At 41.4% G+C, this 27,343-nt stretch overlaps 1 protein-coding gene across 1 annotated transcript in view; it reads left to right on the top strand.

Moving 5' to 3' along the window:
• LOC124803172 (pickpocket protein 28-like) overlaps positions 1–27,343 on the top strand; it is a 91,383-nt gene that overhangs the window by 24,055 nt on the left and 39,985 nt on the right. Inside the window, exons 5-7 of the mRNA XM_047264355.1 lie at positions 8,081–8,207; positions 15,523–15,687; positions 22,773–22,917. Coding sequence (XP_047120311.1) covers positions 8,081–8,207; positions 15,523–15,687; positions 22,773–22,917 — 437 coding nt within the window. The remainder of the gene's footprint in view (positions 1–8,080; positions 8,208–15,522; positions 15,688–22,772; positions 22,918–27,343) is intronic.

Here is a 27,343-nt window from a genome sequence, read left to right as displayed (position 1 = left end):
TCGTCGATTACAACGATCTGTATTATACGCAGTGGTACAGAAAACAGGGCCAAAAATGAAAAGACTAAAAAATATCATTGCACACACCAACTACAAAAACGCGGAAAATAACAAATCTTGGAATCGGTAGCTAGAATTCACCTATGTAGGTCAATTGTCTTTGTTGATTCCAAGGTTTGTTGTTATTCGCGTTTTTGCAGTAGGTTTACCAAGTGATTTCTTTTAGGATTTTAATTTTTGGTGTCGCTGTTTAAAATTGAAGTATATAGGTCTGTTCTAATTTTGGATTCCACGTTCCGTTATTTTTCGTGATTTTTACATGGTGTGAGCTGTAGTTCCATTAAGTATTTAACTTATTCGTATCGCTCTCTAGACTACTACTACTACTAAAAAAAAAAAAAAAAAAAAAAAAAAAGGCAAACCTTGCAAGCGACAACTAGACTTGACGTACGTAGCTCAAGTACATAGACCAGAATTAGAAAAAAATCTGTCCACACTTAAAGAGAAATCACGAAAAATAACGAACTGTGGAATGTAAAACTCAGAAATCGTGCCTTATTCTGAAAAAAATCCCAAATATTCGTGAGAACCAAGATTATAAATATGGCTGTAGATCGTATCACTCACAACACAACCATGTAAGATTTGCTCTTGGCTTTCTGCCTAACCTAACCTACGAAAATCGTGGTGCCCACGCAAAAAAGGCGAAATTTGTTTGTGATAACTAAGATCATCAATATCATTCCTAATCGTTTCACTTTCAGCAACTTAAGATATTCTCTTAGTTTCCTGCCTAATCACACCCTCGGAAACAGCGCCACATTCGGAAAGAAACAACCAAATATTTATGAGAACTGAGTTTATACACTCCAGGAAATGGAAAAAAGAACACATTGACACCGGTGTGTCAGACCCACCATACTTGCGCCGGACACTGCGAGAGGGCTGTACAAGCAATGATCACACGCACGGCACAGCGGACATACCAGGAACCGCGGTGTTGGCCGTCGAATGGCGCTAGCTAAGCAGCATTTGTGCACCGCCGCCGTCAGTGTCAGCCAGTTTGCCGTGGCATACGGAGCTCCATCGCAGTCTTTAACACTGGTAGCATGCCGCGACAGCGTGGACGTGAACCGTATGTGCAGTTGACGGACTTTGAGCGAGGGCGTATAGTGGGCATGCGGGAGGCCGGGTGGACGTACCGCCGAATTGCTCAACACGTGGGGCGTGAGGTCTCCACAGTACATCGATGTTGTCGCCAGTGGTCGGCGGAAGGTGCACGTGCCCGTCGACCTGGGACCGGACCGTAGCGACGCACGGATGCACGCCAAGACCGTAGGATCCTACGCAGTGCCGTAGGGGACCGCACCGCCACTTCCCAGCAAATTAGGGACACTGTTGCTCCTGGGGTATCGGCGAGGACCATTCGCAACCGTCTCCATGAAGCTGGGCTACGGTCCCGCAGACCGTTAGGCCGTCTTCCGCTCACGCCCCAACATCGTGCAGCCCGCCTCCAGTGGTGTCGCGACAGGCGTGAATGGAGGGACGAATGGAGACGTGTCGTCTTCAGCGATGAGAGTCGCTTCTGCCTTGGTGCCAATGATGGTCGTATGCGTGTTTGGCGCCGTGCAGGTGAGCACCACAATCAGGACTGCATACGACCAAGGCACACAGGGCCAACACCCGCCATCATGGTGTGGGAAGCGATCTCCTACACTGGCCGTACACCACTGGTGATCGTCGAGGGGACACTGAGTAGTGCACGGTACATCCAAACCGTCATCGAACCCATCGTTCTACCATTCCTAGACCGGCAAGGGAACTTGCTGTTCCAACAGGACAATGCACGTCCGCATGTATCCCGTGCCACCCAACGTGCTGTAGAAGGTGTAAGTCAACTACCCTGGCCAGCAAGATCTCCGTATCTGTCCCCCATTGAGCATGTTTGGGACTGGATGAAGCGTCGTCTCACGCGGTCTGCACGTCCAGCACGAACGCTGGTCCAACTGAGGCGCCAGGTGGAAATGGCATGGCAAGCCGTTCCACAGGACTACATCCAGCATCTCTACGATCGTCTCCATGGGAGAATAGCAGCCTGCATTGCTGCGAAAGGTGGATATACACTGTACTAGTGCCGACATTGTGCATGCTCTGTTGCCTGTGTCTATGTGCCTGTGGTTCTGTCAGTGTGATCATGTGATGTATCTGACCCCAGGAATGTGTCAATAAAGTTTCCCCTTCCTGGGACAATGAATTCACGGTGTTCTTATTTCAATTTCCAGGAGTGTAGATACGATTGATAGTTGATTCAGTCACGGCACTTCAAGCTGTGCATTTAGATTCCTGCCTGACTACACCCAAGGAAATCGTGACGTATTTGGAATAAAAACATGCTTTACGTCAGTTACTAAGACAACCACAGATAACGTTTAACAAGCCACTTACATCGATCGCATCGTAAACTCATGTCGTAACACACGACCTCAGTGATCAAAGTTGACAAGTGGACACCAGAATTAACCCCAAAAAGTCGCGTGGCACCACTGGCTGGAGAGCCGCCTTGTGGCTTATCCGTCCGAGTAGGTTTCGTTTAGTCGCAACCAGTTGCCACTCTTGCTTTGCGGAGTGATAGTATAGTGTTTTGAGCATGGTTCTCTCATCCAGCAGACTGGGATGAGTCTCCCAGAAAGTAGTTTGAAATTAATGACCACGATGACTGTATTCCAACGTATGTATCTACGGTGTTTGGCCAGTTAATTCCCCTTTGGTGGTCAAAGGATGCGCTGCAGAAAACAGGACATTAATTCCTCAGCTTCACAAAAAACCCTTAGGGCACTCTCTGGTTGAAGTAACCCATCAACTCCAGCCGACAGCCTGTTCAATGCTCTCAAAGCTTTCCAGATGCAGGAATAAACTGTTTGCCGGGTAGCTATATTTTCTCCACACTACCACATGATGCGTCTCAGACCTGTGTACTACAGGCAACAGAAACTTAACGAAACTTCTTCTGAAACCCAACCATCAGCTAGAAAGTGCCTTTGCAGTGGTTGGTGTTGACGTTCTTAGATGATTCATGTTGCCTGGTGCTTCAAGACATAGTTCAGGAGATGATATGCTAGCAGCAATGTAGCCTTTGTCTAAATGTGTCTGTGTTATCAACAGAAACAACTCAGAAGGATAGCATCCCTTCAGGCTCGATAAAACTAACGCTTGTAACGAGACATAAAAAATCGAAAATTGGTGCGGGACGGGGATTCCAACCCGAGTTTCCTGCTTTCTAGGCAGATGCTCTGACCACTAACCCATCCAGGCACAGTGGTCATCTCGACTTCAAGGATTACCTTAGCACGCCTCCCGTCAGATCCAAATTCTCAGCTTATCAAAACACTACGAATGTAGTGCCCCTTCCCTGTTAACCTCATTACGCTCAGCATTTCGCCGATTCCCGCAGGAGTTCGGGCCTGGTGTACATCTGCACTGAAGAGATCACTGGCTGTCCTCGCATTGATTATATATATGTGATATGTGGCATCGTTCTTTCGCACATGGCTGAAAGAACAGACACCATTTTGATCCAGCATTCACTATGAATTAAGACTCAAAGAAATTACAGACAATGGCTACGAGTGAGCATTGGTTTCTCCGAACAACCCATACTATGCACAAAATTTTAAGAAAAAGTGGAGAGTCAAGCCAGAAAGAGGGGTCTATACTTTATTTTTCCTAAAATGTGAAGGACAGAAGAAAAGAGGGGAGTGGCTGGGCAATACGAGAGTTAGCAATTAAGAAATGGACAGGCAGGATCTAGATCCAACACTGGGGCCTATAGAGACTGAAGAGAGACACACTTTATAATTGGAGGAGACAGGGCTGGGGGTGGATTGCGGTATTTGTAGCATGGGAAGGGGAGAGAAAAAGAAGGCATAACAAGTCGTGGGCCCCAGGGCAACGGGGTGTTATTCAGAGCCTGAGTCATTCAGAGCTGAAGCCACCCACCACCACAACACATCAAAATCATAAACACTTTACCTTGCATATTCTCACATTTCCAATTGGATGGTGAAAACTTTAAATTCCATGTCTCTAATCCATACACATACACAATTTTTAAATTATTGTCTCAGACAGTTGACAACATTGTCCCAATTAAGTTAGATAGTACCCTTCGCCCAATAAGACTGATGTTTTTGGTGGTTTTCTGTGGTCATCATCCAAATGCTGGAACTTGAAATCTCCTCCAAAAAACTTCCAATTGGTATTTCCTCTGATTCATTCTAAACCCGTTGAGATATTTGACAGGACGTAGTCTGCTCTCACGGGTTGGGAATGAAATACGTAAAAAAAGAAAAAAATCCTGTAACCGTAACTGATCTCAACTTTCCTCATCATCTGATCAAAAAGATTGAATAATCAGATGTCATAATAATTGATCTCTATTCAATTAGTCCAACAATCATGTGCTGCATGGTAATGCACTGGACTCACAGTCGAGAGAGTGCCGATTCAAATCCCAGTTTCACTATGCAGATTAAAGTTTTCCCTCTATTTTCCCTCTATGTGTTGAGGTAAATGTCACGATCTTACCACTGAAAAGAACATCATTCATTTTCTTCTCCATCTTTCCCTCAATCCGGTCCTTAAGATACCAGACAATGGTAGACATCGTTACCCATTCCAGCTTAGCTTAAGCCTGGCTCGGGTAGATGTCAATTAAGGAACACTTTGCTCCAAGCTTTGGAAATCCTGCTTTCTCTTTCGCCGATCGTCTACCCGCGATGTGACAATCTCACTAAATCGACTTGCATAATATCCGTTCCAAGCACTCGCTCATGGTGATTAAGCGGCTAAAGAAGTCACGTGGATGCCAAACACAGCTGCAATATATCCGTAGCTACTTTGGTATGGCGGGCCTTAAAGGAGGGTGATCAGTCGCAGAATCCAGCGAGCGTCTACCTTTGTGACGTTCAAAATGTCGTGGAAGATGTTGGAAACTGACCCATCACTGATTAGTATTTTTTCCAACTATCTCTTCGATTATTATACGTCGGTCTTCGACCACCACAGCTTCGCTTCAGTTGCAATTCCCGGACAGTCGCGAGAGGTGGCCTGTCACCTCGTTCTTCGTCATTCAGAGTTGTTTGACCGCACCGGAAGAGTCTGCGCCAACTAATCACTGTGTCATATGATGGTGCATTGTTGCGTGCACTTACACCAACATAGCAAGGGTTCTTCCAGTGTTGTTCCCCTTCAAATTTTGAAAACGAATTGACACCTGATCCTCGACTTTATTGATGGGTTGCGCCATTTTGTTTTGGCTCCATAGAGGCGGCGTGCTACGGTACAACACAAAATCGGAGAAATAATTTCACCAAAGCGCTCCAGGATTATATACTGTAACATCTAAATTGTAAGGCAAATAATTACCCAGAAAGAAGTAAGCCATTCTTAGTACTTACAACAATTGCACAAGCATTAATATCGCAGAATCAGTACAAATATGAGTTTATAAAATCGATGTGCACTAGAAACTAGTAAAAATATATATTATGTCTTTCCCAGACTTAACGCATGTTGCAGGCCCATCAGAAAAGAAACTTTTGGAATCAATGCTGAGAACAACTATTGGCAATTGTTGCTGAACATACGCGTTAAAATTAAAACAGTAAATATTATAGAGAGCATAAAATTCAACAAACAGTGCCTCACAAGAAAAAATACCAAAATACACATGTACAAATATGCAAGGGAAATTTAACTTAGCGCACCATATTAGAAGGTTTGGAGCAAAAATCTGGATTAAGCATGAAATTACCAATAAGTTAGACCAAACAGACAGAATAAATTAAGACTTATATCTGGCACATTTGATATTATTAATGAGGAATCAATTTTGCCAAGATTGCCAGTAGTTGTTTTTATTACTGTTGCCGGTTTCAACAGAACCATACTGTCATCATCAGATCTGTCGAAACTGGTATTGGTAATAAAAAGAATTACTAACGATCTTGACAAACTTGAGGCTTCAAGAATAACATTATATTCAGATCACCCCCAATGACTCACACAATGTCAAAAATATACAGCTCATTTATAGTTAAGTAGGAGCCTGTAACCTTTGATATTTAGTCCTGTTAACAGTTCATTAAACAACTATATCTGATATACCAACTGTGGAAAACATACTAAAATTTGTATGTTAATAGAAGTACAACAACACAATGTCAAATATGGACCACAGCAAGAAATCAAAACACCATTTAAACTCTTTGAATGTAAAGAATTCACTAACATTCAGTTAGATCATAGAACTACTCAGTAGAGGTCTTAAATACAACATAGAATCCCGCCCATATTGTACAACTACAAGTAGTCTAATACATACAACTGACGTTACAATAGACATGACAAAATTATCAGTGTGAGAACAAAATGAGTTCATGTCAAAAATAGCAAAATTCGTGGAAAGAGAAATAAAACAGCAGAAAATGCTTAAATGGAACTACAGACAATGAACACAATACTCTCAAAAATATAAATAATAATTTGAGCACACAGAATGCAGTAACAATGAAGCAGAGAAAAATAATATTGCAGTAATTATGAAACCTGAAAATTATGTTAAAAAGGTATTGCATTCCTTAGAAATAACCCTTAGAAATAACAATATCATAACTATACAGCACATCCCAACTAACAGATTCAGCACAAATGTTAGAAAAAATTGTAAAGCGATCTTCTCAGACCAAGAAAAGGAATCATGTGTTGTAATGAACCTCATCTTTATGAGCACAGCCAAAAATTCACAAAGAATTCATCCCACTAAGCCTATAAGTCATTGCACTGATAGCCCAACCTAGTAAGAAACCAAACAGATTAATAACCAAATTATATACATACACTGAAAATTACACAATAAAATTCTATGGTATTGATTCACATTATCAAAGTCAAAGACCCTCCAGAGAGGAAAGTTTGTATCGCTGAATATAAAAACCTCCTACAAAGATAATAAGAAAAAATCTTATACACCATGAGAAAGCATTTGATTTGGAACTCGAATTCAAGAAGAATTAACAAACAATTAGTTGGAGTAACTAATCCAGGGATACATAAAATCTCATGCAGTGATTGTAACAAGTTTCACATTGGACAAACAGGTAGAAAGGTAGAAACTTGGATGTTAGGTTCAAATAACATACACAAAACTGCGAAAGTAATCAATCAACATTTTACAAGCACCTACATAGCCAAAAACACAAAGCAGAACGAATAGAAAATGCAACGACAGTTTTACATTTTGTACGCAAAGGAACTACAACGGATGTTCTGGAAGAATTTAAAATCTATATCCACACTTATGCATATCCAGGAGAAATTCTTAATGAACAAATGTAACTTAAACAGAAACAACATTTGGAAAACTTTTATTGACTTCCTAATAGAAAAAGAATAAATTTCACTGCCTCACTAGAGGACCATATAATTTAAAAACAACAGAATTCTCAAGATACAAATATCTTTACACGATACACGAAAACATGTACTAATATATTTGTAATGTTGCTATTACCGTAGGTTTTTCTCAAATTTAAAGTCATTGTAAATGTGTATGCGCCAGTGAAGGAAACATTCCTGTCAAACGAATACATTTACAAATATAAAAGTGAGCACCTTACATAATTTCCAACAACATAAAAACTGATAAATAATTTCAGCAAAACACATTAGGACGCTGTATTATAACTATAAAACACAAGGCGAAAAATTACCAAAATAGATGTAAGCCATCCAACAGGTACTTTTATAATTTCATACAAAAATTATACCTTCATTAATATTGCAGGGTCACTTGAAAATGGCATAATAACTGACTAGTCGTATATAAACAAGTAATTGATAAAGTCTTTGTGCATCAGAAACTTGCGAAACTGTGTAGTACATAGAAATTAGTTATGTAACTCTTTTTTGAGGTGATAATTATGCCTTTATGACTATCTCTCGTAATAGGTAACTGGTCCTCACGTATGCCGTCATACGAAACCATGTTCTCTCACTTATGAAGTTCTCACTCACTGTGCAGGTGGGTGAACCCCGCCGAGCCGATGCTGAGGACAGCTATGGCGGGACCCCGCTCCGGTGTGTCCCTCTTGATGGACTGCGAGGCGCAGCACTACGTGGCATCGCTAGGCGGCTACTATGGCGTTTCGGTAAGAGCTCTCTCTCTCTGAAACTAGCGCCTGAGACAACTGTTGGTCTGTATCTTATCACATCTTCTGGTTATCCACGGTAGCAAGACTGATAACAGTGTGCTGGTGGGCACTGAAATCACTACACCCTCTAACTGAAATCCTACTCAACTTAATTTCGATCACTCATCACATCAGTAGGGAATGTGAACGATTAAAGAGGCACCGCAATGTCGTCAACACAGTGCAAGATACGGAGGGCGCAACCACAAGGAGACAGTCAAACGTTTGAGTCGTTAATTGTCATTCTCAAGTTGTATTCCATGAATTTGGTGGAGAGGGTGTCTGATATGGAGGGAGGTGAAGGAGGTACGTTTTATTTAAATGCAATACAATGAAATGAATTAAGTTACATTATCAAGTTGTATTCCATGGATTACTTGCAGATGGGTCTCTGGGATATGGACGAAGTCAAGGAAATACATTCTATTTAAATACAATGCAATGAAATGACATACAAATGTAAAATATTGTTCAATTAAACTGCTGGTATTAATTAGAATATAATCTCAAATGTCAATTTTCTGTGAATATCCTGTTCAATCGAGTAAAAGGAATTCTCCTACGGAACGTTCTCCAGATCAGTCTTAAGCTCCACCACGTTACCTATAAGATATTTAATATGCTCTTAGAGTAGTGGGATTGGAGCGGAATTATGCCTTTTCGTTGCTTCTAGGGTGTAGCTTTCCCAAGTAACGTTCAGTTCTACGTACATCTCAAAAAACTTACCACCTGCTTCTTGTATTTTATTATTTGAGCAGACTGTTGTCGCAGCTTGTGGATATCTATGAGAAGCAATGCATTATAAAGTCTGAGTCTTGGCAAACTTTAATGATAATAATTTTTTTGAACCTTATGTTGATGTTTAAGATATTTCATTAGCTGCTTTAACATTTTGAGAACTACTAATACTTTCTGTTTGTGTGCTTGTATAATTTGGAGTAAGGATAACATCTGCATCACTAGACAAAGCAAGTGGAAGATCATTTATGTTTATCAGAAAAAAATGAAGACCTAAAATGGAACCCTGTGGTACATTATATCTGACTGTTCTAAATTTGTAGCACTTATTGCTATTTTATCGACATGAAAATGATACGCAGTGTGTTTGTCGTAGATAATAAACGAAGACAGCTAATAATGAAGGCCAAAACTGCTGTGTAGGCCCTTTGGAAATGGGTGAAGGAATCAAAATTTGGCCTAAGAGGACTAAATTCCATAAAATTTTAACAGAGACCTGCTAAAAGCCCAGCATCAACCGGTGTCTTAGCCGGATACTCATACAGACCATTAATAATAAGATAGTGCATCAGTTATATCAACCAGGATAGGGAACACCTAACACAGCCAACAGGAGATGAGAATTTAATAGAGACTTAATGGACCTGGAACGAAAGCTAGAATCAGATCAGCTAGAGGAAGGAACTACCTAAACTAAATACAGAGATGCAACCCATGCTGAGATATTAGTGAGGTTTGCCTCAGCATAAAGGGCAATACAGAAGACATAATAATCATTTAGATAAGAAACGAAAGCGATGAATAAAACAAGGAATACAAAATTCCAGCCTACCAGTTTCTTAAAAACAGTTTCGATATCGTAAAAAAAGCTTGAGTGAACTTCCTGCGCCAATAAGCAGTGAGAATAGATGGGTTCCATTCCAGAGAGTAACTCTTGCCATGTAATCTAAATCAGTGTTCGCAAGAACCAATACACAAATACTATAGTTCAGGAAAACTAAATTGTCAATCCGGTTTGACACCCGAAATTACATGCACATCTTCTCTTTAAGTACGAAGGGAATGTCTCAGAAATCGCAGCTGTAATCTATAAGGGGCAGTCAAATGAAAACGAGGTACATGGGAAAAAAGTAAATGAACTGTTTATTATTTCAAAGTAATCGCCATAACTGTTAATATTCGTACATTTATCCCACTGTGAGACAAGACGGTCTATGCTTTCATGGAAAATGGTTTCTGCTGCCTACGAACCATAATTAGTCCGTAGAAAATTGTATACCACAAATGGCTTTCTTCAGGGCCAAAAAATATGGTAAGCGCATGGAAAGAGATCAGGACTGTGTGAAGGATGTGGAAGGGCTTCCCAAGGAAACTTCTGCACCATAGTCGAAACACTCTTTGTAACACGTGGGCCGGCGTTAGCCTGCAACACAATGATGCAGTTTCTACTACAGTGTTGAAGTTTCGCTAGTAGCCTTACACATCCTTCACACAGTCCAATCTCTCCAGTTTTCCGCAATCTTCAGGCAACTCAGATATGGTTAATATAACGAATTTTTCTGGTCGAAATGTCCCCAAGAATAATAATTTTTTCCGCTATATTTACTGTAAAAGCCGCAAAGAGTCATTCCACTGCCTCGTTCGTATGGTCTTCCATGATATATGCTGTTTCTTACGGCACTTTATGTAGGATTAGACAAATATTTTGCTAGGAACCCGGCTTGAGATTCTGCAGATCACTGACAAAACTCGGTCATTCTTAGCCCACGTGCTAAAGCTGCATATCTTATACAACTTAAAGCGTGACTCGCTGCATTTCTTCGTCAGTATCTCTGCTAATTGCTTGATAAAGGCTACCCGATTGCCTTCCTGGTTGCACGAAAAGGATGAGGTACGCAGATAGATACAAATCTCTCGCTACCTCCGTTATAATAATCTTGCCTCGTTCCCGCTTCCCTGTCCTCCCGTCTTGACTAATTTGGATTTTCAAGTGGGCCATATAAAACAGATCTACCAGTGGCGCAAGTAAGTTTCACCTGCTCCATCGCGATGGTCACCTTTTTTGAAGGTGTGAGATACTTACAGAAAGTTATGCCTTTTTTCGACAAAGTGATCACTTTTATCCTTCAGTCCTGTGACTATGAGTACTGCTCTGGTCTCTGTCTGTTCTGTTCTATATCAACATCTACATCTACATGACTACTCTGTAAATTACACTTTAGTGCCCGGCAGAGGGTTCATCGAATAACCTTCACACTAATTCTCTATTTTTCCACTCTTGAAAGCGCAAACGAACACATGTATCTTTCAGTGCGAGATACGATTTCCCTTATTTTATTATTTGTCCCTATCTAGGACGGCGTCAACAAAATATTTTCGCATTCGGAGGAGAAAATAGCTGATTGAAATTTCGTGGGAAAATCCCGCCGCAACGAGAAACGCCTTTGTTATAATGCTGCCCACCCCAAATACTGTACCATATCTGTGACACTCTCTCCCCTATTTCCCGATAAGACAAAACGTGCTGCCCTTCTTTGAACTATCTCTATGTACTCTGTTAATCCTATCTGTTAAGGATCCCACACTGTGCAGCAATACTCCAAAAGAGGACGGACAAGCGTAGTGTAGGGAGTCTGTTTAGTAGCTCTGTTTCAGCTTCTAAGTATTCTGCCAATAAAACATAACCTCTGGTTCGCCTTTTCCAGAACATCTTCTATGTGTTCTTTCCAGTTTAAGTTGTTCGTAATTGTAATTCCAAGGTATTTAGTTGAATTTACGGCCTTTAGATTTGCTTGCTTTGTCGTGTCACCGAAGTTTAACGGACTCCTTTTAGCACTCATGTGGATGACCTCGCACGTTTCATTATTTAGGGTCAATTGCCAACTTTCGCCCCATACAGATATCTTATCTAAATCGTTTTGCAATTGGTTTTGATATTCTTATGAGTTTACTAGACGACAAACGACACCGTCATGTTGAAAAGAAGAATGTACAGGCGTAACGAGTCTGCACAGGGTCAGTGGTAACCATTAGTATTGCTTCAGTAGACATGTGATTAACTGTGTTCTGAAGCTGAAAATTGTTACCCAGTTCGCTAATATAATGCGGGAGGTGATTCCAGAGTCGGGCCTGCTACTAAGAAGGACTTCGAGAAGGTAGCTCAATGATGGAGTGGGAGAGATGGGATTTTGCTCTGATGGGGATGGGTGTTTCTGCCATGTTGTTCAGACAAGAGCGTTAAGGTCGAGGTGAGATATGGGGAACAGTGTATGTCGATAAGACACTAGAGTAGATAGAGGCTAACCGAAATTTAACGCAGTTTGTTTAGTAATCATTTGGAGGACCTCGCACTTTTTATTGTTTGGGTTTAATTGCAATTTTTCACACTATGTTCAGTCCCAAGAAAAAATCAAATTAATAATGATTTTATTAAGCAATACTTGTCAGATGAAATGAGCTGAAAACAATTGTCACTTCAAGAAGTTAGAGGCCTCAGAGTTTAAGCACTGAGAAACCCTAGTGGATGATATTTGTGAACGGGAGAGAGGTAAGACGCATACGATCAAAACACGCACATTAAGACATTATTTGAACCACAGTTGGACGACAACTGAAGTTTTACATATTTTACGTAAAGTATGGACCTCCAGTAGCCCGTCAGATGACGGACTAATCACATGATGGAACTATTTGAGACTGCGCCAAGGGATACAAGCCCTGATGTCAACGGAAGCTTTCCAGTATACGTAAGTGGTAACATCGAGTGGAAACCTCTAGGAGAAATCAAACATTAAAATATTTATGTGTCAAGGTGAAAGGACTCTGTTGGATTCCTTTCATGTTAATTTCTTAAATCTGTTGTCATTTACGGCATACATTCCACTTCTGAATTTACTGTGGTGTTTCTGACTCCATCTGGGAGGAGACTGAGCAGTGGAACGTGTTACTTTTACACATAAACAAGAACCATCTGTCACACTACTACACTTTAAAACACAGTTTATACGTAATTCATGTCACACAGTCTCATATGGAACCTACCTGCGCTTTTTTTTATATAGTGTATATGATAAGATACTGTCATCCCCCTTCCCTTCTGTGTGAGAGGATGAATGAGCAAATGTATTTCTAGTTGCATGCTTGATGGTAGCAGACAAGCCTGTCTGCTAGAGAACGGTAGGACTAACGTCGGAACAGGTAGCTATGCTTTCTAAAAGCAGAGGTTTCTATTCTTAGTATGGTCCTGTCCGTCCCTTGTCACGTTGGTATAGGAAGCTCCGTCTCTGGTCAATTCCATTTGTATCTGTGAAGCACCCTCAGTAGGGGCCCATGCCAGTCTGTCCATGGCGAGCGTCTGAAGTGGTAAGATCTCTGGCTAAGCGCATCTCTGCTAAGTCTGTAGGACAATGGATTTCTTAAGTTCAGCCTGACTAAAAATTTAATCACCTTTATTTCAGGTTTAGATCTAAAATATCTTATGTTATCTTAAATTGCAATGCAGTGTAATTGGAGTGTGAAGTTCAGAATATCTTCCAGTAGTTGCTTTGTCACTACTTTGTGAGTAAAGTGGAACCACGTGTTGATGATCTGTAACTCTAAGATCATCAATCTTAAATGCGAATGTGCATGAGATTATAACATCTCGTCTTGAGAATATTTTTCAATGTAGCAGCTTCTCTTTGAGTTCAACCCACGTGGGGTGTACTTTGTGAGACCAGTACCACGTGTTTATACATTTGTTTGACCCATCAGGTTAATAGTAAGACGATAGTAACCAGTTCGAGGTTTTTCTTTTGTAAATTGAGTTTCGATGTAATTTATTTTAATTATCAAAATTATTGTGGAGTTACACTCTTTGTGTAAACCAAGTTGACCACGTGAAGCATGTGGTGTAATCATCAAAGTAGCCCTCAGCTATTCTTTTCGGGAAGATTTCACAGAGAGTTATTATGAATTTAGTATACCAGTGTGTGGTAATTTCATGACGAACAGGATTGCGCTACGAACGTCACTTCTTTGGGTGAAAATTGAATTGGTTGGTTGTGGTTAATTTCCTCTTGCATATGTTTCAACGTTCTTCGTGTGTTATTTTATGAATGCAGTGTTGCACGCAGTCTCCCAATCTTGGCTCCATATTTGATGTGTTCCGTAAGATTACAAACTAACATTTTCACAATCCTAAATAAGGCACCAGTTTAGTTATGAATCAAGTTTGATATGCTGAAATTGAACAATGATCTATGTTAAAATAAATGTCCAAATATAAACTGATTTATTTCGGTTGTCGTAAGATGACTATTAAAAGATTATAATTAATGTTAGTCTGGTTGGGAATTTGGCAAGCTAGACTGGATACCTGGTGAAACAGTTGCTCAGTAATGCAAGGTTAACTTCCCCAGATAGCTCACAGATTTAACCCGCTTTTTTTTGTCTTGAATATCAGCACCGCTTTCAGAACAACTTAATGCATCAACATTACAAAGGGAGCCAGCTAATGGAAATATCCAGAACGGCTTTTATCGAGGGTCAGCTGCGACGTAGACGATATATAAGCAAGAGATAAATTGGGAAAAGTTAGTCTGATGGAGAAGTCTGATGGAGTAGTCTGACGGAGGAGTGAGAGAGCAGTAGTACGCCAGTCCGCCGCAACCTGAGTATGCAGAAGTAATATTCTCAGCGAGAAGTCGGTGATCAGATCTGGAAACACACACAGCAGCTGCAGGATAACTAATCGTTATCTGTTCTGGGGAATAGCTCTGAACAGAGACGATCTGTCTTTGTCTCAAGGAACAGCTAGCATTTGTAGCTTCATAATTAACAAGAAAAATTTACGGAATAGTAATTGTCTCTTGTAAGCTTAGGCGAGTGACCTGCTGACAAGAGTAAACTGAGTCTGACAGGTAATACAGAAAGGGGGTTAGGAACTGGCACCTCTTTTATAAGTTATCAAAGAGAATAAAGATATTACTTAAATAAATACTGAATTATTCAGCATACCCAGCCTGCCATTAATCCCAAGAGATTACCACTGTAACCAATAACCACCGAGTTCTACCTCAGAGAGCTTTCTCCCTCTCATCTCTGACAATAAAGGTGGACACTCGAACAACCCTCAGATTGTCGTCAACGTTCCGATCGCACTACAAAACTGTGCTGGGACACAACAACTATGCAGATATCTTGTCTAAATATTTTTGCAATTCGTTTTGATTTTCTGTTCACTTTACTAGATGCTAAACGACAGCAACATATGTAAACAATCCAAAAGAGCTGTTCAAATTGTTCCTCTCCTGCCATTTATGGCCCAACACTGGCGGTAAAAATTTCTGTCACCATCGGATTATGACCCAGATACCTCCGAGCCGCACGCCAAAGATGAGGCGTGCGTTAGCTACAGGGCGTGTCTTCCCGTCCGTGAGAACGTGGAGGTGGGCTGCTACCTCCTAGAAATAACTGTCAAACTTACAGTGAGTGTAAATTTAAAAGAAATCAGAAGAGCACGAGTAGACTTCGGTAGGTGGATCTGACGTTGCAGGTGTTCGTGCACGACCCGCAGGACTACCCGGAGACGTCGGTGCAGCAGGTGCTGGCGCAGCCGGGCGCGGAGGTGTCGGTGGTGCTGGACCCGCGGGCCATTCACAGCACCAGGGACGTCCGGCGCCTGCCGGCCGAGGCGCGCCGCTGCTGGTTCGACGACGAGGTCGGTCACGTCCCGATCTCGCTACTGGAGGGGGAGCAGGGTGGAGTTGGGGAGTTCGATGTTGACTCTGTCTTCACTCCCCTCCCCCACATCTTCAAATACACTGATCAGCCAGAGCATAATGATCACCGACCTGCTGTCGATATAAACCCGTCCAGCATAGCAGCGTCACTTGGCGGGGAATGACTGCTAGTCACAGCGCATGTAGTATCGGTCAGCGTGCTGTCCTTATTTAGAATGGGGAAAGTGCGCTGTCTATCTGAGCTTGACCGAGGGCAGATTGTATGTCCCGCAGGCTCGGAAACTGCACAAATTATTGGTGTTTGAGGAGTGCTGTGGTGAGCGTCTTCAACACGAGGCGAAACCAAGGTGAAACCACGTCCAGAGATCCCGTGGAGGTACTCCTCGTTACAGTTGTCGGACGAAGTAGGCTGGACAGACTGCTAAAACAGGAGAGACTGCGAACTGTAGCGTGACTGACATCAGATTTTAATGCTGTCTAGAGTACAAGTGTATCTGAACCCACACTGCATCGAACACTCCTAGCCATGGGCCTCCGCAGCCGACAACCTGTGCATGTTCCCGTGTTAACACCACGATATCTGAAACTACGACTGATATGGGCAAGTGACCATTGGCACTGGATGTTGACACTGTGGCAGAGCGTTGCAAGGTCTGATGTGTCCCGATACCTTCTTTATCATGCCGATGGGAGGGGGCGAACCGGCCGGTGTGGCCCAGTGGTTCTGGACGCTTCAGTCTGGAACCGCGCGACCGCTACGGTCGCAAGTTCGAATCCTGCCTCGGGCATGGATGTGTGTGATGTTCTTAGGTTAGTTAGGTTTAAGTAGTTCTAAGTCAAGGGGGATGATGACCTCAGATGTTAAGTCCCATAGTGCTCAGAGCCATTTGAGCCATTTTTGGAGGGGGCGAATCCATCATCTTCCAGGGGAACAGCTCCTTGACACGTGTACTGCGGGACAGAGACAAACTGGCGGTGGCTCCATTATGCTCTGGGGAACATTCACGTGGGCATCCATGGGTTCAGCAGAGCCCATGCACGGTACTATTTTGGCCAAGGAGTATCGTACACTGGTTGCAGACCACGTACACCATTTCATGAAGATCATGTTTTCCGATGGCACTGCTTATTTTCAACAAGACAATGCTCCATGTCGCTACGCCCAGAGTGTGATGGAGTAGTTCGAGGCACACAGTGGCGATTTCCTACGTATGTGCTTGTCCCCGAACTCGTCAGATCTGAACTCGACCGAACAGATCGAGGATGTTATCGAACGTGGTGTTAGATCTCATCACCGACCCCCCCCCCCCCCCCCCTCCCCGCAATTTACGGGAATTAGGTGATTTGTGTGTGGAGATGTGGTGCCAACTTCCACTACCGACCTACCAAGGTCTCATTGCTTCCATGCTATACGCGTCGCCGTTGTTATCCGTGCCAAAGGTGTACATACTGGCTATTAGGTAGGTGATCATAATGCTCTGGCTGATCAGTGTAGACTGTTGTTGGTATTAACTTCGTCTCTGTCTTCGCTACTATAACGCGTTCGCTATCCTGTTCGTAGTAGCTTACCATCATTGTTCACTTTTTGGCCTACTGTTGCATTATCCCTACCTAATCTGAGTTGATAGCCCTGTACTCACCTAACCAAAAGTCCTGTTCTTCCTGCCACCGCACTTCACTAGTTTCTACTATTTCTAATTTCTACCTATCCATCTACCTTTCGAAATTCTCTAATCAACCCACCTAACGAAGGGATTTAAAATTCCACGTTCCAACTCGTAGAATGCCAGTTAATTTTTTCTGATGACGACATCGTTCTGAGTAGTCCCTACTGGAGATCCACGTTGGGAATTATTTTACCGCAGAATATTTTATCCAGGAGGGCATCCCCATCATTAACCCAGTATAGGGCAAAACTTTCTTTTTAAGAGTGACTCTTGAAGTCTAATTTGTTAAATTACTTATCATACCCAGACACATAAAAATATTTAAGATATGAAAAATCTTATGGTACTAATTACTATAAATTTTCATGCTTGGAAAAATATCGACCACAATCCATTCACTGGAAGTACTATTTTTGTGGTCGGTAATTTAACCAAATTGTGAAAACGGGGTCTTTTATTGAAACAGCAGTAAACAGAAGAAAACAAAGCTTTATTTATTGTTATCTTTTGTTATTTTATATACGTACATAAAAATGCATATAAGATACACACACATTAAATCATAAACTTGATTTGTTCTGCTACGTAGTTCTGCTGGTGGAAGGGTTCAAAGTGTTGTCTGCTCAAAGCTTCATTGCCAGCAGTCACGCTGACTTACTACGTTTAGGTTTGCTTTGTATTCTATAAGATGCACACCTCCCTGATGCACTCGTTGAAGCCATATGCACAGTCACATTCCTGAACTGCATCGCTTGGAATCCTGTATCTCTTTTGTGAAGTTTTGACCTGCTAATTACAATTTTTTGGGCTGGGTGTTGCTACCGTTTTCGGTTTTGAGCAGAAACTTCCAGTTAGCTCGTTGCCAGAATATTTCGAAATTTTAGATGTGACAGAGGTTTTATATTCGCAGCAAGAAAGCTAGTCCCCTTATAAAGAGCATACTAATTTATTGTTGTTGCATCAGTGAAGTTCATCCATCCACGCCTAGGAACACTAGGACCAAATAGTAGTAAAAGTATTTGACATGGGTTCCTTCTCTGTTTAGAAAACTTCAGCAGATATGGAGTAACTACAGGCATATTAGAAATTTTAGAAACTGTTTGTGAACTAGAAGTTTATTCTAACACTTCTTCACTGTTTGACTGACCTTCATCCTCTGGATGTTCCTACGAGAACACCCTCTTCATCTGTGTCTCCTTCATAAACCGATGTCTTCTAACGCATTTCCCAAGAAAAGCTGTCCTTTTCCATAAGGGATGAAGACTGATTTTCACCAAGCCTAAGTTGTTCCGTCGTAACATCAAGCGCCGGCACGTCGGCCTGGAACCTCACATTAGAGAAGGCTGTGAGACGACGTCAGCCAGTAGAACGCTGACTGGGACGACACCACGACAGGAGCAGCACCTATATGAAGAGAATATTAGCGCCGCTCCAGCTAGCCTCGGTCGCACCAGAAGAACTGTACTAGAAGACGAGCCATCATCTTAACTCTTTAGTCGTGACTTGTCATCTATATTAATTGCTTGCATGGAAATTGTATACATCGAAGGATATTGATTATTTGCATGTTGCCAATTGCCTGCGACACCTATTTGTAAAAAGGCAAAGTTAAGTATTGTCAATCTAACTTACTGTAATAAACTCCATTAATAATATTTGCTTGAATTGTTGTCTAGCTATCCGAGAAAACAGCTTCCTAGCCACGATATAGTAGAGTGGGCATGATCCCACATAAATTATAAAGAAATATTAATGATGTTATGATATTGTAATTTTTGTGCAAATATTTAAGAAACGATATAGAAACAAGAATGCAGATTAACACTCTTTACTAAGTGCAATACTATAATTCTGAAACTACTTGCTAAAAACATCAAGTAAATACTGAGGTACCATAACAGCACGAAATAACTTGTGCAGATGTATTTGTTTGCAACTTAAATATTACGATAAATTCGCGGGAAATTAACGTCATGTACGTATTTTTGGCAACACGAGACAAAGAAACTCATTTCACAATGATTTGCACTAGGTTTAGTGAAACTGGAGGCAGGTTACAATTGGCATATGTTTATTACACTATAGTATTAGAATAATTATAATAAATCTATTCAATTTTATAAATGCAAAGACTTATCCAACACCAAAATTACGACAGACTGCGTGCACTGAAAACTTCTCCTTCGGCTTCCCTTGCTCTTTGCAGCTCTCTGCTCACAAAACGTCGACCTTGCTGCACTGACGTGGCTATAACATCTGAGCGAAATGCTATATTTTAGAAACTGTTTGATAAAAGTGTCAAGCAATTACTTAGGTACCAAAATACACAACATAACGTGTGCAGAAGTACTTGTTTACAACTGAAGTATTACATTAACTCAAGGAAAATCGAGATTATGTACGTCTTCTTGCACACGTGAGACAAAAAATTCATTTTACAGTGATTCGCAGTAGATACAGTGAAACTGGAGGTAGATTTCTGTACTACATCAGTATTATACTAGAAAATCATAATGAATAGACTAAATTATCTAAACGTAAAGACCTACCAGCTAAATTACGACACACTGCTGAGACTGCTTCGTGGTTACTTTATCGACCACAAAGTACAACGAGTGCCACCATGCGTTGACAAAACAACGTAAGTTCATTGTGGTTGCTTTGTTGGCCACAGATTGGTCCCAAAGAATGCAGTATCTGAATGCGATAGGGTCGTTTAGAGGCATCAGATTACAGATATTTTGAATCTTATGTGGTGTGGTTAAAATATCGACCACAAACCTATAAAGGATTTACTAATACAGTAAAGCTGCATGCTCTCGGGGGAAAAAATTATGGGTGTAGTTTCGCCTTGATTTCAGCTGTTCGCAGCATCAACACAATAATGCCGTGTTGGCTAATGTTACAAGAGCCTGTCTGCCAGTCATCCAGGCCGTTGCCCATTGCAACTACTGAAAAGGCTGTTGCCCTCTTCAGGAAGCACGGTTTGATCTACCCTTTTCTGCAGATACCTGCCTCTCGTGGTTGCACCTGTGGTATAGTTATCTATATTACTGAGGCATGCAAGCCATCCCACCTCACCCCGGTCCAAGGTTCATGGTGAAAGGAGGAGGACAATACGGGAACAAAGATAAATAGAGTATATAATCAAACGAAATGCAGTCATTTTATTTTAAGTACAAGTTTTTTTTATTAATTCTTCGTAGTGATACAGGTTGCACGACAAGCTCGTTTCGGCGATTTGCCATTATCAGGTGTGCCTGTGAAGATGATATAGTAGGTATAATGTTGTTCCTTACGGCTATATTAGTCTCTGTCTACATATGGCACTTTATGTTTACATCTTAGCTGGTATGACGTGGTCCATGTGGCATCTTGCAGTGTAAATATTGCTTGCCTTTCGTTAAAATATTACCACGTTACTTACATGTTTACTTTTTTGAGTGATATTGTAAAGTTATGTTTTGACAGCTTTCCTGACAGCTTTGGCTCCAGCGATGCTGTTTGTTTACAATGGAATTTCTGTTTCGCGAAAGTCTGTGATTACGTTTAATTTATCAGAGATAGCCATGGTGCCAATATCATAACGAAAACACAGCCGACATTTACGCTCCAAGATGCCATATGGACAACGTCATACCGGCTAAGACGCAAGCATAAGGTGCCACATGTATACAAGGACTAACATAGGCGTAAAGAACAATATTATACCTATTATACCATCTTCAGAGGTACACTTGATAGTTGCAATTAGCCGAAACGGGCTCGTCGTGTAGCTTGCATCACTACGAGGAAATAATAATGCAGCAAAGAATTTATACTTAAAACAAAATATGTCATTCTTCGATCTCGTGTAGGCAAAGGAAATGCAATTACTCTGTACCCAGCCACAGTGAACAAGTGTTCTTCGTATCAGTGTACTCGGAAAATATCCCTGAACAGTCTTTGAGATTTCGTCGATGGAGTTCCGGTTTACTTTGCATATCTTGATTCAACCTGGACTAACAAGGAGAGGGCCCCAGTGATGCGATCGACTTTTTATAGCTATCCGTACGGTGATGTAGGTTAAGAGCCCAGGTATCACACACTGCAGCCATTCACCCTGGTAAGCCCTCATTTGCAAGTAATTGACGAAAAACGAAATTCAGAATTTTCTGTGATACTCAGTTACGTTAAGAAAGGGTGCATAACGTAGTGTGGCTACGTATTGTAATGGGTAGGCCAACAGATTCGCATGCAGTACTTTGTGGGTTCGAATTTTATGTTTTTTATTTTTCGATCTTTATCGTAATTAGCCTGGATTATTAGTTTTGTTAAAGTAATTGGTTTAAATGTAATTTTTTATTTCTGTTCCTTATCACATCATTTTAATCACCGTATGAACTTTGTAATTTGTTTCATTTTTTCTTTATAACATTCTTTTTCGAATAGGAAATTTTGTGAATATGAATTTTATTACATTTACCTATTACAAAGTCTAAGCACTTGAAAATGCTGATGTATTGTTTAAAAGGCAAAGGATGAAATAATCTGTCTATATTTGTGCAATGGTGTGAAAAACGTATTTTTGTTACCAGATTTGCGATTTTTTTTGCACAGTAACTGTCATACAAACATTTAAAATATAACCTAAATACCTGTTGCACTACGAACAAAATAGCGCGGTTGAAAATTTAAATAAAAGACGGGTTTATAAGTAAAACTAAATTCAGGCAAAATGAGGAACAGGTATAATGAACGCAATAATGGGGACGAAACAACAGGGTGATAAAACAAAAGAGATTAAATCGAAATTAATACATGAATTTGATTAGAAACTCATGAACAAAGATTTCAAGTGGAGAAAGAATGGCAGGACGAAAAATGAGAGCAGATGAAGAAGTTATTATGGACAAAGGAATGGAATTAAAAAATTATATTTAAATCAATTAGATGAATAAAAATGATGATCAACGTCGTTTCGATAATGATTTGAAAATAAAAAGAAACTTAGCGCTCCTCTTGAGAGTCAAACCCGTAACCTCCTGCATGCAAAGCTGTTATTGTATCCATCAGTCATTTCGATAAAGATTTGGAAATAAAAAGAAAACTTAGTGCACCTGATGAGAGTCGAACCCATAACCACCTGCATGCAAAGCTGTTATTGAATCCATTACACCATGCAACCGCGCTATGTAATGAAACTTCTTGCCGCTATTATCACATAAAATTCTTAATTTCTTTTTCGTTAGTTACTCTCCAATGAGGGCCCACTAGTGTGAATGGTTGCAGTGTGTGATACCTGGGCTCTTAAGATACTTCATCGTATATACAGTTTCAAAAGTGCCATCTACTATGATCCCTATGTGAACAGCGTTGTGCGGTGTACTGTCAGCGGAGTGTTGCTCGACCGGCAGGGAGAGACTGCGCACGCCCCCGCCCTGTTGCAGGTGCGCTCGCTGTCGTGGGCGGACGACTACAGCCACCAGACGTGCGTCAGCGAGTGCCGCCGGAACCTGCTGCTGGCGCTCTGCCACTGCGCACCCTTCTACTACCCCAGAGGTGAGCTAACCTGCGTTACGAGCTGCAGTGGCTGGACAGAAACATGCAGACACCAAACACACAACACACTACCTTGTCTAATATGTGTAGAGCTCCAGTCGTCTCGGAGTGGATAAATACAGATCCTGTATGGTTTTCAAGGGAACCGTATACCATTTTCCCTCCAAAGTTGGGGCAACGATGATGGGGGTGAATAGTGATCATGCACCCTTCTTTCCAAAGTAGTCCACAAAGGCTCTATAATATTGAGATCTGTTGAGTGTGAATGCCAGAGGAGATGTGGCAATTCATTCTCGTGTTCACGACACCACTGTTCGATGATACGAGCTGTGTGGACAGGGACCCTGTCGTCCTGGAACGCAGCATCACCATTGGGAAACAAACATGGATAAAACTGATCAGCCAAAAGGTAGAGCCTACCGTCACGTTAGCTCGTCCTCTCTATAGATCCTTGCATCAGACTGCGTTCACAGCTTCCCGTTTGCTTTAAATTTTGCACGAGGCGTTTCGGGAAATGATTTTCAGATAAGTTTTTCGTGCTCTATACCATTCGGTTCGTGATGTTTTAGATGTTTGACGAGCTGCATTGTTCTGTTTTCATTCGATTTTCTCTTGGTCCAATTATGTAGAGACTCATACATATAGCAATTTTTGAGAACATTTCCCTTAGAGTACAACCGCTTTTTTATTACTTAACAATGAACTTGAACAGTAACAACCGCAAGAAACTTTCTTTATGAGGTTAGCGGTTTCTGCCTGTTTTTTTTTTTATGGGTGCTGATGACCACGCAGTTTAGCGCCCGTAAACCTCAAACACACACACCTCTGCCTGTTTTAGACCATCTTCAGACCAAACAGCATGATAGTATGTAAGTCTGTAGACTTCCGTGGCCGTTGTCACTGAAGTTAAAATCTTCTGGGTTATTAGGCCGCGTCATGTTTCTTCTAAAATGTTCGACGTTTCGATCCCTCTTCTGGGATCTTTCCCAGGATCTTTTGGTGTCCACTACTGTTAGAACACCGTCAGAGACTAGTGTCGCGTCCACTTATAAAGGGGGAATTTTCTGGCGTTAGTGCGGAGAAGTGATAGTATTGGTTAAAATTCATATGGCTACCATTGGTGGGCCGTAGTCATAGGCTAATACAGAAGAAGGGGCATTGGTAGCTTATCTCCTGTGGATACCATTGGCGGTCATCGTCATTGGATAGAAAGGCCCTATTCCACACTATGCTGGAGAAGGGTTATTGGTTGAAATGCCTGCTACCGCTATTGGTTGGTCGTCATCAGTGGATAGATTCGAACTAGACAGAGCAAGAGAGGGGGAATGTTTACCCAAAATATTATTGCAGCGCGTTGTTTATGCCGCTACCACACCGCGGCCGCATATTTACTTCCTTGATGGCGGGGAGCCACGATGCCGGAAGCCAATAGCCGTCATCTCTATTGAAATTAAATGCATTCTTAGAAATTTCAACCGCTTCTCGGACCTTTCTTCTATCGACAGTAGCGGAAAATCACGAGAACTGTGGCTCTGACATCGATTTTAATAACGTACGTGTACTGGCTAAAGAAACAAAAATTTACAGAAGAAAGGTCCGAGAAGCGGTAGAAAACTGTGTGTAACGTATAATATGTGTTAGCTTTTGCAGAAGTGGATCACAAGAAAACCCAAAGAGAATAGGGCAGTGGAGCACCTCATCCATCTAAAACATCGCGAATAAATGGCATAGCACACGCAAAACACACTTGAAAATGGGAATCACTTATCAAGATGCCTCGTGCAAAATATAAATGAAAAGTAATTCGTCACTGGTAACAGAAAAAGTTATTTTATTAACAAAGCCATTAAAAATTCTACTTGAAGCAATACATCGTATACACTCAAGAATTGCTTGAGTAACACACAGCAGAGGCTTTGTAAAAACTGTAACACAAGTAAATAATAGTAATGATAATGTCTTACGTAACATATCCCTACTATGTTTCTTCTCTTCTTTTTCTTTTATTTTCTGGAAAACGTTATTCCACAAGCCACGCAATGTAAATTATAATACGAACACCTTATCTTCTTTCTGAGCTCAAAATTTCACTCATTATAAGGCAATTAGACTCAGTAGTTCAGGCTACCAAATAGGAAGTTGCGCTACACAAAATGGAAATCAAACATCTTCGCTATGGCCCTAATTTCAGCTGACAGTGTGTGTCCTGTTATTTAATTATTTTCATTCTTCTTCTTTTTGTTTTGTCTTTGCCCCGCATCGGCGCAGGGTCGGCATGGTTATTAAGGGATTTAGCGCGGTTACTTTAAGGCAGGGGTCTCCAAACTTTTTAGTCCGCGGGCCACATTGACTCCTCCACGAAGTCATAAGGGCCAAGATCTACCTAGTGGGACTAAAGCACCCTAGCACTCCATGATCACCGTAATGTAAGGCTAAAGGAAAGACGAAATCGCAAAAATCTAAAGTTGTGGGAATACCTAGCACTGAAACGAACTACGATTTTTATTTAATTACATAATTTTGATTGGTGGACGTAATTGACCGAAATTCTGGCGAATTTCACCGACAAAAAAGTATGTCACTGCACATTCTTCACGAAAGCGTCCCGCAAAGTTAACGAAATCTCAAAATCATTGTTAGCAACACTATTACTGCAAGACGTAACAGAGGTAGTGTATGTCAACGCATTGCTATTTCAAGCGGCGCAACAATAAGTTTAGTTATGTAGTTTTGTAGCAAGCAGCAGACTCAGAGCATATATTTGACAGTTCTGTTGCGTGATTGTGTCTATGTTGCGCGTGTCTCACGACTTTTTTAGTGTTTTATGTGTACTAGTAGGTGAGACGACGAAGTGTGGGACAATTCAAACTTTGAATTCGAAGAGACAAGGAAAATCTGAAAATCGAAATACGTACAGCACGACTTGAGTATTTTTTCACTGTATTTTTTAGTGGAACTACAGTGTAATTGTGAGTATTTAATTTAGTAATTAAAGTACCTTAAAAATAAATTGATTGCAGTTTGTTTGGCAGACTACTCCCTAGTTTTATTAGTATTAAATAGTACAATTTTACTTTCAGGTTACAATCTTTTGTGAAATTCTGTACAAATATGGAAAAGAAACGAAAGGTTGACAGTGAATACAGAATTTTTAAGGAGCAGTGGGGATGTCAATATTTCTTGGTGCAGTCAAGCAACAAACCAATGTGTATTATTTGGATAGCCACAAGTTTAACCATGACCTTCCGCTTTGTAAAGATAGAGCTGCGACAATGTCGCGGTGTATTGCTCACGATAGGCCTCGAAACTCAATTGTTGGCAGTATAGGTACCACTTCAAATATTTGGCGGACCGGATACCGGGGATGTCCAGCCAGCTAACGCGGGCCGGTTTGCCGGCCCCACGCGGGCCGGTTTCGGCCCGCGGACCGTAGTTTGGAGACCCCTGGGTTAAGGGGTCGCAGGATGCCCTTCCTGTTGCCAAGCCGCTACCCCCAAGAACGGAATACGTGTGTGTCTACCGCAACTGTCTGCTTGCAGTGTTGCTCGTGTGAAAGCGAGGGAAAGTTTTCTAAATGTTTGCGAATCGTATAACTGAGGCGGGACTTGGATACCAGCCTGATATTCACAGAGTGGAATGGGGGAAACGGCCTAAAAAAACATCCACGCTGGCGGCACACCGACCCTTGTTAATCCGCCGGGCGGATTCTACCCTATGCCGGCCCACCTCCACGTCCCGGAAGCGGCAAATTAACAAGCATGGCTATCTGGGCTGGATTTCTGTGTGTATAGTGTTCCATTATGAAATAATGTGTATATAGCATGTGCAGGTTTTGCAGTGTCTGGTGGTGAGAAATGAACGAACAGCGTATTACTAGCCTTTTACATTACTAATAGTAGGCCGGCCGGAGTGGCCGTGCGGTTCTAGGCGCTACAGTCTGGAACCGAGCGACCGCTACGGTCGCAGGTTCGAATCCTGCCTCAGGCATGGATGTGTGTGATGTCCTTAGGTTAGTTAGGTTTAATTAGTTCTAAGATCTTGGCGACTGATGACCTCAGAAGTTAAGTCGCATAGTGCTCAGAGCCATTTGAACCATTTGAACTAATCGTAAATAACTGCTTTGAAAAACAGTATCGTACACGAGGGGTAAATCAGACGAGGTAGCACTGCTTTAAAAAGACTGGCCTTGTACTCGGAGGGATGGAGGTTCCAGTCTTCATCCGGCCATTCTGAGTTAGGTTTACAGTCGTTTACTTACATAACTAGACCTGTAAGTATGTAAATTCCTGTATATATTAACTATATTATTTGCGTTGTTCTTAAATTGTAATACCGTAACACGTCCAGTAACCTCGTAAAAGTAATCCACGAATAAATAAAATTAATACTTGTACTACTCCCACAAGTAAGTCCGAAGCATACAGCG

This window comes from Schistocerca piceifrons, chromosome 6 (genome assembly GCF_021461385.2).
Source record: "Schistocerca piceifrons isolate TAMUIC-IGC-003096 chromosome 6, iqSchPice1.1, whole genome shotgun sequence".
Classification (NCBI taxonomy): domain Eukaryota; kingdom Metazoa; phylum Arthropoda; class Insecta; order Orthoptera; family Acrididae; genus Schistocerca; species Schistocerca piceifrons.
The sequence above is the reverse complement of the archived record's forward strand: the minus strand, read 5'-3'. Positions and strand labels throughout refer to the sequence as shown.